The sequence below is a fragment of the Leptodactylus fuscus genome, chromosome 5 (assembly GCF_031893055.1).
Source record: "Leptodactylus fuscus isolate aLepFus1 chromosome 5, aLepFus1.hap2, whole genome shotgun sequence".
NCBI lineage: Eukaryota > Metazoa > Chordata > Amphibia > Anura > Leptodactylidae > Leptodactylus > Leptodactylus fuscus.
In genome coordinates this window covers 81,801,640-81,820,581 of record NC_134269.1, presented here as the reverse complement: position 1 = coordinate 81,820,581, position 18,942 = coordinate 81,801,640, and the positions used below count along the sequence as shown (strand labels likewise).

Here is an 18,942-nt window from a genome sequence, read left to right as displayed (position 1 = left end):
TTTTTTTCTTTTTTAAGCTGAAATCATCTGGTGATTTCTGATAGACCTGTACCAGACAGACACCCAGTGCAGATGTGAACCAAGTTTAAACCTGAATTCACATATCTTTCTTAGGTATCTATTAACATTCCTTTAATTTTATTTTGAGTTCAAAAGTGTTTTTTGGTCTGGACCACTCCTATCTTTAGCGTAAGGTTACGTACTCTCAAAACCAGTTGGTTACTGTATGTCTTTAATTTCAATGTAAGAAAATAATATTTTACATGTACCTTTAGTGTTAAGTGAATCCACCATCCCCTAACATTCCAATGTTTAGGATTCCGATAGTTAAGGCGTACCTCCAGGTATAAACAACTGTGCATAAATGAATAGTACAGGTGAACATAAGAAACTTTAAAATATATCTCATTAAAGAAACATGTTTTCTTCTCCACTTTTTAGACAGAGTAACGTTCTACATATTAATATATGTAGAAGGGGAGTAGTGGAAGCACGGTCGCAAAAGCGGATAGGAATAGGGCCTGTCCAGAGTTTGCCACACACTGACTCATGTAATACACAATCATATACATGGGCCGATAGAAATTAATAGGTCAGTAGGCTATCCGGGAAAACCCAGATGGCAGACTGACCTCCAGACTGAACCCACGATCGATCGTCTGCAAGAGACCTTACTCTGTACACTTTTAACACTTCTGTTTGTAGACAAGAGGCTGCTAGTACACAGAATGAGGCAATAAATCAATTAAGTAACCAGAAAGAAAATCCCTTTCCATCTATCCTTTCTCCATAGAGCTGTATCACACTGATAAGTAAAAGGGAAACATTGTGTTGAACTTTTTACTCCCCATCTCACCATTCACTACAACTTTGAATGTGAGACCACCATCATTTTATAGACAATCATCTTGGCTATCTCATACATAAATTTGACTTGCAACTATTTAGCATATGATTAGCTATGCAGATTTTTGTCATGGAGCTGTATTGTTACTGTTTTCACATTCCCTAATAGCTCAGTGGGTTATTAGGTTGATCCCAAATGAAAGGTAACTGGTTCAAAATCAAGAAACAACCATGGCAAAGGTTTCCCAAGAAAAGAGAAACAGCATCATCCAGCTCATCAATAATAGTCTCTCCAGGCAAAATATTGAAGACAACAAATTGGCTCATCACAAGGTCTAGCAGTTCTGGTACAAGCAGTGGAGCTGGATCATATGTTTCGTGATATTGAGATCACAGACATCTGTGCAACATGTGTTACAGGAGTTTGGAATGGTGGCTGAAAAAAGATGAACAATCCACAATTTCATTACCAAAATAAGGAGTGTTTGTCTTTTGGCTAAGATCAAGTGTAGTATTTGTTATCACTGGTTAGTAATTACCTCCTCCAGTGGAAGTGGCAAGCCACTGTAGAGTGGTAACAGAACACCGGTGATGGAGGGCAGAGAACCACACTTGATTTGGAGGGAGCCACCTGATTAATGTTACTTTTCTGTTGAGGTGCCCATACTTTTGCACTGGTCAAATTTTGGTTTAATGCATATTGCACATTTTCTGTTAGTACAATAAACCTCATTTCAATCCTGAAATATTACTGTGTCCATCAGTTATTAGATATATCAAACTGAAATGGCTGTTGCAAACACCAAAATATTTAGAACTAAAAATGATTAAGATTAATAGGGGTGCCCAAACTTTTTAATAGGACTGTAAATTTTTTAAAAAATCTATAATTACCTATATCTCTGGAGCGGTCATGTGACCACCCCAGGAACACTGATAATCTGGTGGCTTTCTGTTTGAGAGAGGGGGGGGGGCTGAGTGAGAGGGAACTAGTGTAGCAGCTATACAGGAAGCTAACAACAAGTAAACAAAGGCAGAAGATGCTAGTAGCTGGCAGAGACATTCAAATCACTCCAAACACTGCTAAAGGTATATGGGTGTACTTATTAACCCATTACTAGCAGTAACAGACTTTTCAGAAAAAAAAAAAAAAATTCTGCCCGGAAAATCCCTTTAATATATTTGGGGAAAGTAGCTTGGTTGCAGCAATGGTGCGGACCCAACCAATCCAGAGACAGGGACACAAAATCTGTAGCAAACAGGTTTATTCAGAAAAAAACCCAGCAAAATAAATAAACCTTCACTTCAGGCACAAACTGAAATACAGCCTTAACTTCAGGCAAAAGAGCATGAAACAAAACTCTGCTTGTTCGGCCGCATCCACGGCCTTAAAATGGACATTCTCCCGCGGTTCCTTTACCTGTTTCAGACACTCCCCATTCTATTGTCTCGTGACTTCCTCAATCGCGTCCAATCCTTGTTTGGCAAATTTGAGTGGAGTGCGTCGAGGAGCCATTGTAAGATTAGGCGTACCTCTCTACACATGCGCACAAAGCTTATTCGGCCATAATTGATAAGGGAATCTCCAATCCGGGGATCCATAAAAGATTGGGTTGAATTAAATGCATGAGTATTATATTAGTGGTAAAAAATATGCAAATCTATTTTCCAGGATGTAATTAGGAGAACAGTGCACTCTGTACACCACCCTATAGAGGGCAGCATCCCTAACATCATGAACGACTCAGTTATAAAGTCTTTTTAATCATGATGTGGATTTAATTGCCAAATCAGTATTTCTATCCCAAAAGGAACAGATTCCCAGCTATGGACAGCACTGTTTCGGCCTATTGGGCCATCCTCAGCATAGCGTAGGAATACTGATTTGGCAGAGTGAGAGACTATAGACCAGGGTCAGGGGACAATCGTACGCATCAGGGAGTATATTAGTGTTCATCTTGTCCGTAGGAAATAAGAAGCAATATTCCTCCATCTTTTTTTCTTTTAATATTAGATTGTTGTAAACGGAAATTTGTGATGCACGTAACAGGGTTTTTTCTGAATGTAATGGAAATTGTGTGTATTACATTAGTATGCAAAGAAGAGACTATGCTTGATATATGATTCATTATGTACATTCATTAATGTGTGGATTCACTTTTGTATTCGCTTATGTTTTTCTGTCCTATCGCAATGCTGAGGCAACAGCTGAAGTATAATGTGTATTTAATTGAACTTCCGTCCAAGTGCAGATGGGAGGGGCCCTTGTTCTTAATCTTGTTTTTAATTAGTATATATATTTGGGGTTACAAGTCAGCAGACCAAGCCATGATTAAGGGGATGTTTCCTCGAAATGCGTAGCCTTTTTTTTCCTACCCATATCTGCACTCGGAGTTCTATGTATATCCTATTTTTTATTGGAGTAAGTCTCCATTAATAAAACATGACTTTTTAACTTCAAGAAAGTTCCACGGCGTACTGGATCACCCTTTCTTGCGGCACTTGAGTTAGGTGAACCTTGCGAGACTCATCTGGTTTGTCTGGTGGTTTAATTGGGACTGAACATGTCTGAAAGCAAATTGCAATTATTATTCCCTATTTCCTGTGGTTTAAAAATAACTAACAGTGTTAATCACCTCTCCTGGGCTCATGGTTGAGTCTTTGGGCCTCTTCAATGATGCCACAGATCACTAAGGCCTGTAACTGAGGTCAGCAGTCTTTGACGTCACGTAACAGGTCTGAAGACCCGTGCTGGAGTCTAGGAGAGGTGAGTAATGCTGCTTTTTATGTTTGATCACTTCTTCAATCTCTTTAGACCCCAGAGTATAATAGTAGTTTGTGAACCCTAAACATTTCAGGTTCGGTAGAACCCGATATTTTTGCAATATATGTACGGATCACTGTGGGACATTATACTATGTGGAGGAGCCACTAGCCACTATGGCACATTATACTGTGTGGAGGAACTACTGTGAGATATTATACTGAATTGAGGCCACTGTAGGACATTAACTGTGTGGAAGCCGCTGTGAGACATTATAGTGTGTGGAGGAGACACTGTGGGACATTATATGGTAAGGAGGCCACTATAGGACATTATAGAGCTCTGTGAAGGAGCCATTGAGGGACATTATATTGATATAGGGCCAGTATTTGCTAGTTACGCCCATGGCTGTGTTAGCTTTGAAACCACAGCAATTCTTACTAAAACCATATGCATATTTTCTTCTTGGGCACCCAGCAATACATCATCTGAATGTCCTTGGTTTCCACCTACATAAATAATGACTTAAAGAGATTGTCTTTGTGTTTTTGCCTGTACAACCCCTTTGGGCCCGTTCACACGGAGTAAACGCGCGTGTATTTTGGCAAGATTCGGGAGCCTTCACAATGAGTAAACGTGCGTGTATTTTTGAAAATACACGTGTAAAAATAAGACTCCCATTGACTTCAATGACATTTTACAGGCGTATTTTTACACGTGTAAAAAATATCATTGAAATCAATGGGAGTCTTATTTTTACACGTGTATTTTACAAAAATACATGCGCGTTTACTCCCTGTGAAGGCTCCCGTATCTTGCCAAAATATTTACATTTTTTTACACATGTAAAAAACACGTCAAAATACACATCAAAATACACGTGTAAAATGTAATTGAAGTCAATGGGAGTCTTATTTTTACATGTGTATTTTGCTAAAATACATGCGCGTTTACGCCGTGTGAATGGGCCCAAAGGGGTTGTCCAGGCTAAAATTTTATTAATTTTATAAAAATTTTATTTATTTTATTATTTTAAGTCTTGGCATTTCTACTCATGGATCCTGTATAGGATGTGTCTGGTGCAGAGCTTGTGTCTATCCAGTACACAGACATTTAGAAGAATCTCCATGAAATGAACAACTTATCACATGAATGACTGACAGACTGATTGGCTGCGTCCACCTCTGCGAAGCCCTGCACTACAGCGAGCTCTGCGGACACAAATGGTTAACCGGAGCAGCACATTATTTGTCAGGCGGCCTGTAGAGGTGGGCGGGGCATTGGTCAGGTGACGTCAGGTGGGAGGCAGTGCAGCTTGTTTCCCTCCCCCTCGTCGGATAGAGCTGGTCGGGACACCGGGAGCTTCCGCTTTCCCCTGGAGCTTGAAGGGGAGAAAGCGCCAAGAAGCCGAGTGCTGCGGCCGCAGATTGGGTCCATGTGTGATTGCTGACACCCGGGGATCATGGCAATCCTGAGGCTTGTGTTCCTGCTCTCCTGGGCGGCCAGTTCGGGAGGTGAGATGGGAGGGGGACTACGGGGCCGCTCCACTGTTATTGCAGCCCGGCTATCCCAGGAGGGGGGAATGGGAGGGAGCAGTGAGGCTGGGCTCACCGTATACAAATGCAGCATGTGCCTTCATGCCCAGTGACAGCCCCCCCCCCCCCCCCCCCCACATAATATCCCCCCCCCCTCCGCCCATACATTAGTTTGCCAAGTGCAGCAGGGCACATGGCCAGCCTGGCACTGGCTGCTCGGTACTGTTGTGCCCCAACCACGCTGTTGTTTACATTCGCTTGTGAAATTGGTTGATTTTGCCATCCTTGGCTGCAGCAGACGTCTACTAATGGGCGCCCTCTGCCAGCTCCCCGACCATTGTTCACCCCCCGGCCACCTCTTTGTCGTCTGCTGGCACATGGCATGTACACAGTCAGCTGCCAGTTCTGGGGCATCTCCTACATGTCCTATTTACTGCAGCTCACTTCTATATTAGGGGGGTGTATTTGTTTATATTGGGGGGTGGGGGTTACTGGGATTTTCTGCTGCTTTCCAGTCATCTGTCACTTGTCCCTGTTGCCCTATGGAGTGACCAAGTTCTGGATAAGCTATGTGTCACAGGCTTATTGTGTTGTCTGCTTTGGAGCTAGCCGCTCACCCTTGGCTTGGAGCTCCCTATGTGTCAAGAGAGGACAACCTGCTCCAGTGTAGGAGAGGATTGCTGCAGACTTCCCAGCACCCACCTCTGTAGGCGGTTGTGGGGGAGAATAAGGAAACATGGAGGGTTTTAGGCGTTCCAAGACCTAGAGACAGTAGATCTGCTGTATTTGTTGTGTTTTCTGCCTGATTTTTTTTTTCTTCCTCCTCCCCTCCTTTCTCACTTAGTCACAAGCAATCTGTGTAACCCATTGTATTCCCTTTCCCTTCCATTATTGGTCTGTGTTGGCATGAGCTCTGTAGATGAGCATGTACGTTGTTTTCTTGGTCAGTTCTGTAGCAGGCTAGCCCAATGCTTATATAAAATGAATGGGGACACATACTGTTGTTATCCACTTTGTCATTTTGATGCATTTGTGCTGGGTTATTTAGGGTTAATGAGCCCACAACGTTCATTTTTGCCAGATGCGGTGGAAGAGGCGACATGGATAGCTGGATGGTTCCTCTCCATTGCTAGAGAAGTCTGTCATCTTCCAGCCCTTTTCTGCTGCAGTCAGTCCATATCCTGCTAGTGTAATGAATGATGTCATTTTTATTTTATGGGAAATGGTCAGCATGTTGTCTTTTTATGTGTGCATGGTATAGAGTAGTATGTTGCTTTGTACTGTTCCTGTGGCCCTGCAGTGCATGAACCATACAAACTTGCTTTGTTTTGGCATAACATACCTTTTGCTAGAAGCAGTGGATGCTTCCTGTTCTTGTTCTGTTTTTTTTGTATAACCTTTAGTAGGTAGTAGTTTTACTTCTAGGAAGTGGTTCCGCCGCCTGTGTAACAGAGGAACTGTTGTTACAGTTTTCAGCACCATCAAATAGTCTTCGCAATTTGATTAGTCCTTCTCATAGGATTCTTGTGAGAAGATTTCACTAGGAAAATTCAGTCTTATTGTTGGAAGTATTGTCTTTTTGCTATAATCTTTCCCTGGGTTGTTGTGTAGGCGTCACAGTGCTATTAATACCTATTGATTAAGTTTTAGAATGTTTATTGCACTTGTTTCAGTGGTTGTTGATGGTTATAAGGAACATATATTATTATATCTAATGTTATTACCCCTAACCATGATCTCTATCTGTGATATCAAATCAGTTGGCGTTTACTGGACATGTAGTTCTAGCTTTCATGAATTTTATCGGTAATATTTCTATTTTAACGGCACGTAGGTTTATTGCCTTCAAGTATCATGATGGCGGTGAATAATATTGTCTGTTGCAGTTGTGTTTACATGGATGGCCTTTTGAATTTATTTTCCATGAATTGAATATATCTATTTTTTATTTTTCCTCTCCTCATTGAATGTAAGTTAGAGAACAATTGGATTTGTATTGTGACATCTCTCTTATATTTGGAGGAAATATGAGCCATGTGTTTGCTACATTGTTACATGTAGTTTATATTCTTCAGAGCTATAGACTTACAAATACATCACAGAAAAGCTGGGTAAGTCCCAGGCACCAGTGTACGTTGAGATGTTTTACAAGTTTTGTTTGCCTTCTAAAGAAAAACAAAACATTGGTTACATACACTCACCGGCCACTTTATTAGGTACACCTGTCCAACTGCTCGTTAACACTTAATTTCTAATCAGCCAATCACATGGCGGCAACTCAGTGCACTTAGGCATGTAGACATGGTCAAGACAATCTCCTGCAGTTCAAACCGAGCATCAGTATGGGGAAGAAAGGTGATTTGAGTGCCTTTGAACGTGGCATGGTTGTTGGTGCCAGAAGGGCTGGTCTGAGTATTTCAGAAACTGCTGATCTACTGGGATTTTCACGCACAACCATCTCTAGGGTTTACAGAGAATGGTCCGAAAAAGAAAAAACAGCCAGTGAGCGGCAGTTCTGTGGACGGAAATGCGTTGTTGATGCCAGAGGTCAGAGGAGAATGGCCAGACTGGTTCGAGCTGATAGAAAGGCAACAGTGACTCAAATAGCCACCCGTTACAACCAAGGTAGCCAGAAGAGCATCTCTGAACGCACAGTACGTCGAACTTTGAGGCAGATGGGCTACAGCAGCAGAAGACCACACCGGGTGCCACTCCTTTCAGCTAAGAACAGGAAACTGAGGCTGCAATTTGCACAAGCTCATCGAAATTGGACAATTGAAGATTGGAAAAACGTTGCCTGGTCTGATGAGTCTCGATTTCTGCTGCGACATTCGGATGGTAGGGTCAGAATTTGGCGTCAACAACATGAAAGCATGGATCCATCCTGCCTTGTATCAACGGTTCAGGCTGGTGGTGGTGGTGTCATGGTGTGGGGAATATTTTCTTGGCACTCTTTGGGCCCCTTGGTACCAATTGAGCATCGTTGCAACGCCAAAGCCTACCTGAGTATTGTTGCTGACCATGTCCATCCCTTTATGAGCACAATGTACCCAACATCTGATGGCTACTTTCAGCAGGATAATGCGCCATGTCATAAAGCTGGAATCATCTCAGACTGGTTTCTTGAACATGACAATGAGTTCACTGTACTCCAATGGCCTCCACAGTCACCAGATCTCAATCCAATAGAGCATCTTTGGGATGTGGTGGAACGGGAGATTCGCATCATGGATGTGCAGCCGACAAATCTGCGACTGCAACTGTGTGATGCCATCATGTCAATATGGACCAAAATCTCTGAGGAATGCTTCCAGCACCTTGTTGAATCTATGCCACGAAGAATTGAGGCAGTTCTGAAGGCAAAAGGTGGTCCAACCCGTTACTAGCATGGTGTACCTAATAAAGTGGCCGGTGAGTGTATAGTTCTCAAAATTGCATATACAACAGCAAACCATCAGTTGTTGGAGTTTTCCAGGCAATCTGGAAAAACAACCCAGAGAGGGCCAGGCGTGAGGGTTAAAGGGGGTACTTGCACTACCCCTTCTTCCACATTCTGTCATCAGGTCTCCTGTTCCATATCACAAGTCAAGTGGTTCATGTAACTAGTGGTCAAAGCTTGAATTCAGTGATGTCACCGGTTCCCAGCATATGACCGCTGAGGCTATTGACTACAGGAGACTCCTAAGCCACTTTACTTCCAGCATGGGATGGAACAGGCGACCTGATGCTGAAACGGAGGACCAGGTGTAGGTGAATATCACTTCATTTCAATTTTACTAATTTTTAAAGTGATGATAATCGGGTATTGTATATGATGGTGATTTTTGGTTACATGATGGCTACTGCCCTGACCTTGTTTGTGTGACCAGGCATTCCTGTAAAGTTTTCTTGATTTCGATCTACTGCAGTCTTGAAAGGTCTTTGATAACCACAAACATCAAAGAATGCCCTGGCACAGTGTACCTGAAGAGCAAAGACTAAAGGAGTAGGATGAAAGTGAAAGGATGAAAAGTGTAAGTGATCCTATATCTGATGAAATTATGTAGAAGCACAGTCTAGTGTGTAGAGGATATCTGTAGTTTCTGATATCATGTGCTGTACAGTCACACCCTTGCCTCAGGCCTCTTCTTCACTGCAGGAACCACTCCTTTCCTTCTCTCTACACTGTTTAGTATGTCATTAGTTAGAAATGATTTGTGTAGAGAAATGTAGTTTTATAGAAATAAGTGACAAATAAGATGTTGTTCAGACCTTTACCATGTTTCCTGTTATGCCATAGGTCTTGCCTTTTAGTTTGATTACAACATTTGGTTATTTTTCAAATTCTACTGAACTGGTTACGTGTCAAATTTCTAGGGTAGTTTCCCAAGCAATAACCAAGATCCTTGTGGTTGCTTGACCTCTTACCAGGGAGCTGCCCTGGGCAGTGGTTGGTGGCCCTCCCATTATGAGATGGCTGTCAGTCCCTGAGTAGCTCCTCCTTCTGGACTCCAATGACAGAATGAACACAGGTAAAAATGATACCTTATACTGCTATGTTCAGACTGGACCGCATTTTAAACACGACAAAAAAAGTTAAGGCACTTTGATTCATTAGTATGTATGCGGGAAGAAAAACTGAGGCTACATAGGAGGCTAGGTTCAGATCTGTGTTTGGTGGGGGGAAGTCAGCTTGGGGACCCCTCCCCCCGAATGTAAACCTAATCCACATAGAAAAGCGGTTTCCGTAGGAAACCCGCGGACCCCATAGACTATAATGGGATCCATGTGGTTTCCCTGCAGAGAGAAAAGTGTTGCTTGCAGCGCTTTTCTCTCCACATATTTCATTCAGTGAGGGGAACGGAATCCCTGAATGAAGATTTGCACCGAGCCTAAGAAATTGTAAGTACACATGCAATTGGGTGGTTGCAGGAATTTCTGTAACTAAAAAATTCCAGCTTCAGCATTTCTTCCCCTTCTAGAATCTTTCTTTCTAGATCCTTTTCCTTTTTCCGGTGCTACACAACAATTCCTATAATCTACATTTTGGATGGCTGATGTTCAAATCTGCCATCCGGTAGTGCCCTGACTCTCAAGATGGTTGATGTCAAGGGGTATAGAAGAATTGAGCATGCATTATTTCAACGTTCCCAATCCTTTCTCCTCACAGGGGGTAAACTGATGTTTCTACTTCCCCCTTTCAGCCTATGGCATGCTTTGTCCAACCGAACATATTCGTATATCTTTGATAGGGTAACTGGAAAAATAGCGGTCTGCCATCCACCTCACCTGGGCTCTGTAGCGGCTGCCATACATGCTACTCTTAGTTACTTGCTTGAATCCGAATGAGAGTGTTTACCCTAAAGTCGTTTCTAAAAGGATTTACAATCGCGTTACAGCAATGGATTTAGTTGTTTTGGCTTCCCTTCATTACTATATTCTAAGAGGTATATTCTCCTTTACATCCTACCAAATTCTCTGTGGGTCATTGAGCTATGCTATAGATTTTAATACTGTCTAGAATGAGCAAGTTTATTGCTTTTCACGTGGAGGTTTGTTGAGTGCTGTAGGAGTTGGATCACATTTATAGCTGAGCTGTAGAGAGCCATAAACTAAATCTTAATGATGCATTGTCTGCTTCACTGTGTTTGGGTCCTACTTCTCATGATGTGACATAAAGGAAGTGGGTTGCATTTAGTGTTATGGTCGTGTGGTATATGCAGTGTCTAGCCTGCCCACACATACATTCAAGGTAGGATTTCTTAAGACGTGGTTAGACTATATCTCTACATTTGCCTTCCGTTCTATGTGGAGATGCTCTTATTTCTCGTAGCGTTCTTCTAGTTCTATAATGAATACTTGGGTATTACTTGGTGCTCCTCTTGTTTAACATGGAGCACTGCTGTTCTGTTCCCCCTCCTACTTACTAATAATCGTTATGACTCAGTCTGTATTCCAGTAATTGCATCTTCCATTGAGCTCAATATGGATCCAGCTTCCTAGCCGGAAGAGTCTTTTGAGGTTATTTCTCAACAGTTGTTATAATTGTCTGTGTTTTATAATTTATGGCCTTTGGTGTGTTGACAGTCAGGTTGTGTTCACACTTGCCATTTTTCCCCCCCCAGTCTTAAAAATATTGTAGCAAATTTGCAGCAGAAAAACAGCATTTCCAAACTTAGCCTTATTGTTTGCTTACAGTATTTGGACCCCTCATTGACTGACTACCCAATTCTTTAGGGCAATTCTGCATTGTGACGTTTCAGGTAGATTTAATTTTCTTGCTGCCAGGGCACATGGATTTGCTGTGTGGTGGCCATGATGTGACCAATAATGGCATCGGCTTGATGCCTCTGCTTACAACTCTTAAAGGAGTTTTCCATGCAAACTGGAAGATTAAAAAAAAAAAAAAAATCACAATGCTACTTACTCCCTATGTTTTTGTTCTGGTATAAAGTTATCATTTTATCCCGCACCGGCACTGACCAAAAATGAAGTGTTTCAGCTGAACTCTGTGGCCAGTCAGCTGTCACATGTATTAGCCACAGTATTCACCTGAGCTGCTACACTTTTGGCATGACTAGTGCCCGCACGGAATGAAGCGGAGTCCTGCCCCTGGAAGTATCACTTAAATTTTACTCTACGTCCAGCCTCTTCTGGGTATTCTAGTTTGCAGCCACATATAGATAATGCTAACTTTAAAAAAAAAAAAAAAGTCAGCAGAAACACTGTTTTCACTGCAATGGCCAAAAATGTGGTATTTCCACAGGGTGTGTCTTTGGCCTTATAGGCCTGCATGATTTTGCCAGAGAATGTGTGTAACCTCTTAAACTTTATGGAACAACTATAGTCTGTCAATCCTGTGGTCATTTAACAATCAGTTTAAGGCTATGGCCGTACATAGTGAAATGATGCAAGAAACGTCTGCAATCTTCCAAAAAACACCCCTTACATTTTTCACTTCTTTTCTCCTGTAGCTTGCATTTCTGCCTCCCTATTTTCAGAAGTAGAATTAACATGCTGCAGTTTTCAAAAACATGCCCTTTTGCAAATGCTGCTTCTGTTGCAGTGTTTTCTGCAATGTGTTGATAGGATTAAAGAGGACCTTTCACCACCTTCAACAAGTCCAGTTTTTTACATCCTGTATTGGCAGTTCCTCCACTGATTTTTTGCACAGTTGGATTTTTTTTTTCTCTAGCCCCACTGTTCCCATTCAATCATTGCTGTTAGTTTTGGTGCCTAATATACTATTTAGGCTCTGTACTGTCAGGAAGGCGGTGTTGGTTGCTTGTGACTGGAGTTCTGAATCACTTCCCCCTGCCTGACCCTGCCCTTATGATGATTCAGAGCATACATATCTGAAGTGTACAGCCTAACAACTATCTCCCCTCTCCCTTATGCTTGGTTGCTTGGTTCACATCTGCATTCAGTATTTCATTTGGGAAGTCTGCATGGGGACCTCCCAAACGGAATACTGAGCGCAACTGCAAGCGGTGTGCAGTGGGGTCCGCGTGCTTGCCGCACGCTGCCCGTATGAATTGTGCAGACAGGAAAGTAGATTGTGAACTACTTTCCTGTCCGCATGATCCCTGTGGAGATCTGGCGGCAAGCACACGAACCCCATTATAGTCTATGGGGTCCGTGTGCTTTTACTGGCACACCAGTTGCGTTCGTTATTCCGTTCGGGGAGGGGGTCTTCATGTGGACTCCCCTGGACAGAATACAAACGCTGATGTGAACGAGGCCTTAGGGCTCAAGCAGATGGTATTACTATGAGTTCATTATGGCGTTTTAGTATGGAGGTACAGAGCCTCCATGTGGCCAGCTTATTGTTGTGTGTGTCAGTTCATTTGCCGCTTTTATTTTCAGCGTTTTTTACAGTCCTTCGGAGATGCCCCAAAACCACATCTTTTGGGTAGTCAGAAAAAAGGTTCAGACTCTAGCTACAAAATAACATGACTATTTTTGAAACTTATTATGCAATTATTAATATTGTATAATCAATACATAGTTTGTATTCCCATTATTGTTACATATTTATTATCACTAGATTTTTGATGAATTGGACGATTTCTACGGTTTCTGACTGTCCTTGTCTATCAGCCTTTTATGAATGAGTTGGTGGTCCGACCTACCGACTCTACAGCTCTGCTTATGACAATCCTGAGCCTTTTATAGCTGTCCATTTATACTGCAGTCATGTGGAAACATATGGAGGAAGTGTCCGTATCTTGCCAACCTTCTGGTTTCCTCACCCTTGTTAGAAAGAAATGTTTATGCAACAACTTTTAGTTTATTAGGAATAAGATAGCTGAATGTTGCAATATAAAGGTATTATTACATACAGTAGTAGAGATGAAAGGCCAACTAAACCTAAAGTTCATTTCCTCAATACAATTCAGTCATCAAGCAGCAATTGTATACTGCTTGCCTAATGGGTATAAATTGTTTACCAAAGGTTGTGAATGAGTTAAAATAAATTAAAGCAATGCTCACATTACCTATCCCCCTGCCCTGCCTATTCCCAAAGCTGACTGGGTCCCTCCTGGTCTAAGTTCCCCGGTCACACTTTACCTGCAGGAATTCTGCAGAACTAGTCACTGCCGACAAAGGTGATTCACTAACAGTGTTTGTAAAGCGCTACAGGATATGTCAGTGCCATACAAGTTAGACATCTGAATGACTAAGCCGCATGACTGTGTGTTGGGAAGGACCAGGAAGACCTCAGACAAGTACGGTGTTGGAGTAGGAATCACAAGTACTGACTTATTTATTTTACCCCTCTAAACCTACAGTAAATATATTTACTTACACTCGGTTCTCACATACGCTTGGGCTTCCATTCTTTGGGTCTGTCGGGGACCCAAGAATGGAAACCCAATCTGCTTGAAAAATGGTTACCCATAAACCCCATAGACAATAATGGCGTCCACTATGTTTCTGCCTGAAAAACGCAGAGAGAAGTCCCCAAACGGAAACCGAACACTGGTGTGAATCCAGCATTACTGGTAACCACTTTGAGCCTAGGGAAGAGCTGACTTAAATGTTTCTCAATGGGGTTACTGACCCTAAGTTCAGAAACATGTCTGCCCCTCATTTCACCTGTAATCTCGAGAAGGGATATACATGCTTATGTGTGCTTAGTAAGCTGCAGATATAAGTTTTGTGGCCAATTCTTGACCTGACGGACTGATCTTGTAGATGATGAAATTGGTGTGAGTGGGCCATTTATACATATATATTTTGTAGAATTGCACCAGTTGTCATCTTCATCAGTCGAGATCATTAAAAACATTATAAACCCCCTCCCTATTTTCTATTCCATAAAACGGAGTTGTCTGTCAGATAATCTAATTGTGTTTTTGGAGAGAAAAAAAATGTATGCATAACCGATATGTCAGATCAAATGGCCATTTACACACCACAATTTATCTTGTTGATCAGATTGATCAGAAATCTGTCATATCTGTATATGTAAATACAATCGGGCCTATTTGTGTTTACGTTCCGCTCTGTCAGGGCTTCTCTTTTTTGACAGCAGTAATAGAATAGTGTTCAGTGTTGTTCTGTTTGCCAAAAGTGCTTGAACCCCATCGGAAACTTGACTATAAATCAATGGGATCAGTCAGGATTTCTTGATCCTTTATTACATTAGATCTGTCATAGCTCTGCTACGAACAGAAGCCATGACATTTTTGAGTAGGTTTTTGAGAAATCCTTTAATTGTAAAATTTCCCATGTAATAATACAGTAAATGACAATAGTCTTTGTATGATTCTGAAGATGGTACACCTAGCCCGTTTGACGTTGATAGAAGTTTTTTCTAATTCTATTGTGTCCTTATTTCAGGCAGTGCCGCACACTTTAAGATTTATACATGTGACAAAGCCTATTCTTCCTTCTCTTGACTGATGGCTGGTGCTGTCACAGAGCAGCGCCCCTGACACAATACATTGCTGCGAAAACAGACAATGCTTCTCTGGCTTGTCTTCCCACAAGGCTTTGTAGAGTAGGAGGGTCCATGGCACATCATAGCATGTTCTTTTATTAGCTGCTTGTAGCCATCCAGATTACTGAATTACACAATGAGATAGAACATATATAATGTGTGTGTATAGTTTGTTCTAATCTTTCTCTATAATAATCTGCTTGGATAGATTGGGCACAGCAGTACATGGCGAACCACTTTGTTGAATAATACCACGTTTGATCACTACTCAAAGGCATGATGTCCTCGTATCTATGGCTTCAACCTCCAGGGCAAAAATGCTTTGAAAGAAATACATTTCTAAACCTCTCTCTTTATGTTAAGTTGTCCATGGGCACCATGTATTAGCATTGATAAGTAGCATCGAGTAGTACGATTACAGTCTGGTATGATTTGCCTGTCAAGTGTCTGTCATCTCGTCAGAAAAGAACGCAGCATTATGCGCAATTTTGTCCAGCTTTTTCTTGATGGAATCTGCGCTAGACTAATGCCTTTGTATTAAATTTGAATCAGATGGAAAAACAAGTTTGTGTCGTGCGTTTGTATGGGGTTTTCTGTAATAGTCATGTGCATGAGGCCTTAAACAAAACCTTATTCCTTAGATTCCTTCACTGATAATTGGCAGCCATCTTGTTACTTTACTGGTGCCAGTAGTGGGGTCGATAGACATTGAAAGATCCTAAACTAAAAGTGACCCTCTAGGAAAAGAAAATGGGGGAATTTATCATTCCCTCTACTCCATAAAAATGATGTAAAGAGATTTGGGATCTCCGCTTTCTGAAGCTGCCACTGCATCTTTAATAAATCTCTTCGTCCCTGTGCTGGTTGGGGCATGTATTAAAGGGATACTATCATTAAAAACTTTTTTTTTTCTTTAATGATAGAATCCCTTTAAGACTTGCGTATGACATGCCAGTCCTAAGGGCCCCTTTTATACGGAGTTTATGCTCCGCTTATTCAGACACTTGTACACGAGCACTTCAAAACATATCCCATTCACTTCAATGGGAGCGCGCGTAAAGACGGCTTTACGCGCGCTCCCATTGAAGTGAATGGGATGTGTTTTGCAGCGCTCGTGTATAAATGTCTGAATGAGCGGAGCATAAACTCTGTGTGAAGGGGCCCTTATAAATTTACCCCAATGTGTTTTTACTCAGGTACTGCACATAACCATCAAGGTAAGTATAACTTGTGCAGTGTAAGGGCCAGTTCACATAGGGCAAGTTCCACTAGTAGCAGAATAAAGAAGCGAGTTGCCCTATCTTGCCACGGATTCTGTGGCTGAATCAGCCATGGCGTCTACGACGCGAGGCTCCGGCCCATTCATTCGGTCCTAATCGATAGCGGAATGCCGCGACGGAATGTGTACACGCGGAACTCTCTGTGAACTAGCCCTAAGGAGGATCTGTAGTGTTGTGTGTGTTTTTTTTTTTTTTTTTTTTTTTTTTTTTTTTTTCTTGGATGTAATTGGAGTGAAATAATTGACCCTGTTTGGCTTCTGTGTGATCTCAATATTCTTGTGAAATGTAGAGGACAGCTGAAATAATAGGTGTTGTCATTGTGTTTCTTGTTTTTTTTCTCTGACAACAGAGCATAGCCTGGTTTTTGTCTTGCAGGCTTCCTTCCTTTTTCCTGTTTATAGATAGCTTACGGATTCCCTGCTGCCCCTGAGTTCTCTGTAGTCGTCCCCATGCAATTCATCCTATTAATTATTGATGTCTGCAATTTTCCTCCTTTTCTGGATTCTGAGCTCATGCTTTTTTGTCTTTTACTCGGCTTTCACTAGGCATAATTTTTATTTTGTGCTGTTTCACTGTTGAAGTTGTTTTATTTGCAGTGCAGTGATAGATGGACATGGCTTTTATATTACAGCAAAAGCTGTACAAACTTTATATTTCTTTCTGAACATACAGATTATATATTATGGTATAGTTTAGGACCAATTTATCAATGCAATTACGCTAGTTTTGTGTTGTGTACACTGTATTTATAAAGCCCCTTGACACTTTTTCCTACACTTGTCACTACTCATACTTTAAAAGGAAAATGTTTGTTTTGGTACCGTGTTAGCCAGTGGTTATGAAATATAAAAAACAAAAAAACAAAAAACAAAAAAAAAAAAACTTGCAAAGAAGAAGACTTGCAAAGTTTTTTTTGTTTTTTATATTTCATACTCATACTTTGTAATGTATGCCTTGTAATAATCTGTTCCCTAGAACAGATTCTGGGAAACATGGCTACTTATGTCGATCTGTTTTCATAACCCATAACTATTGTGGGGTAGTCTAGGTTTATTTATACCCCAGGAGACCCTATGTACAGTATGCATTCTTTACATGTAAGAGTTGTACAGATAGTGAAAGCCAGCAACCCTGCATCAATGGGAGGAAGCGTTTGAGATGAATGGACGTCTCTCTGCAGAGCTGGATTTTCTTTAGTTAGACATGTTGGTCATTTGTGTGCCGGAAGCAAACACATTTCAGTTATTACAGTTTGCTCATTAAAATATAATGTTCCCTTTCACAGGCTGCCTGAATTGTTGGGGATCATTGTTCTTACTGCCACCTCCTGGTGTGCTCAGCATGTGCTCATCTCCTTTGAAAAGCTTTTTAGATTGAAGGTATAATATTTTAGCTCTCATTATTACGATGATTCCTTTTTGCTGCAGTTCTCACAGCCCTATTGATTGGGTAATATAGGGATACGTTGATGCTCTTTGCATTTGAACATAGTGTAGATATTGCTGATCTGGAGCTCATGAGAAGCTGCATGGGGTAGGAGTTAGGACTAAGCTCACGTCACCTTTTTACTATCTCCACCAACTGCAGTTGTTTTCATCCTTTAATAGGCTCCGTTCCACTGATTGTGACAGTTGGCATTTTTTCTCTAGATCCCACCAGTCCTGAGAAATCAATGCTGTTAGTTTCTGTGTCTGTTATGCTAACTATGACTCTGTCAGGCAGGAGCAGGCAAGGTATCATGACTCCAGTCACTGGTGGACAGTGTCAGAGCTCAGAATCACATCCACTTTCTGCTTCTGCCTCACGTCACCACTTGACAATAGAATTTACCTATTATAACTGCTTTGATTGTTTGGTTGTGGAGGGGCTAGAGAAGAAATTCCAACTGTGCCGAAATCAGAGGAGTGGAGCTTATTTAAAGGATGATAATAGTATAATAAAGGAAGTTAGTTAAGCTACCAATGCATCATAGATATACTGTCGGTCACTGGATTGTGATACGTACCATTTCAGATACTGGTCAAGCTGAAAGTGCAATGTGACCAGTTTGCGTAATTTTTATTTTTTTTTTTAGAAAATTATCAGATGAAAGTGGATATGGTCATAAAGGGAGTGTGTCACCCTCACACTATGGTAGGCAGTTAGGGTTTGTGTAAATAACACTTTTCTGTTTTCTGATCGGTTCCTCCATTGCTGAACTATTAGTATTTTTTTTCTTTTTTCCTGGTTTATCCATGTGCTGTTTGGTGCCATGAGGTTGACTTTTTTGTCTTATGAGCCAGGTAGTATGTATATCAGTCATGGCAAAGAAGAATGTATGAAGGGTCTGGGATCTGGAAAATGTAGCTCTTTGGAGCAATGAAAGCTACATTGCACCAAACAGCTAATTGGCATATTAGGAAAAAGCTCAGCAAGCATATTTTATTTACGTGAGGCCCAGCTCCCTGACTGTGCTCCTAGTTCAGTATGGACTGTACTGATAACTTAGTTTTTTGAGTATTTTGTGATGCCTGCTTGTCTAGAAAGGCTTTTGTATACAGAGATAAGATGATGTAATTGGGGTTACCAGAAATAAGGGGCCTCCTAATAGTG

The 18,942-nt window shown here is 41.4% G+C and overlaps 1 protein-coding gene across 1 annotated transcript in view; it reads left to right on the top strand.

Moving 5' to 3' along the window:
- The first annotated feature begins 4,943 nt into the window (after positions 1 to 4,943).
- The window catches only part of ADAM10 (ADAM metallopeptidase domain 10), a 127,779-nt gene continuing 113,780 nt past the window's right edge, over positions 4,944 to 18,942 (top strand). The window contains exon 1 of the mRNA XM_075273509.1: positions 4,944 to 5,124. Within this exon, the coding sequence (XP_075129610.1) occupies positions 5,073 to 5,124 (52 nt within the window). The 5' untranslated portion in view covers positions 4,944 to 5,072. The remainder of the gene's footprint in view (positions 5,125 to 18,942) is intronic.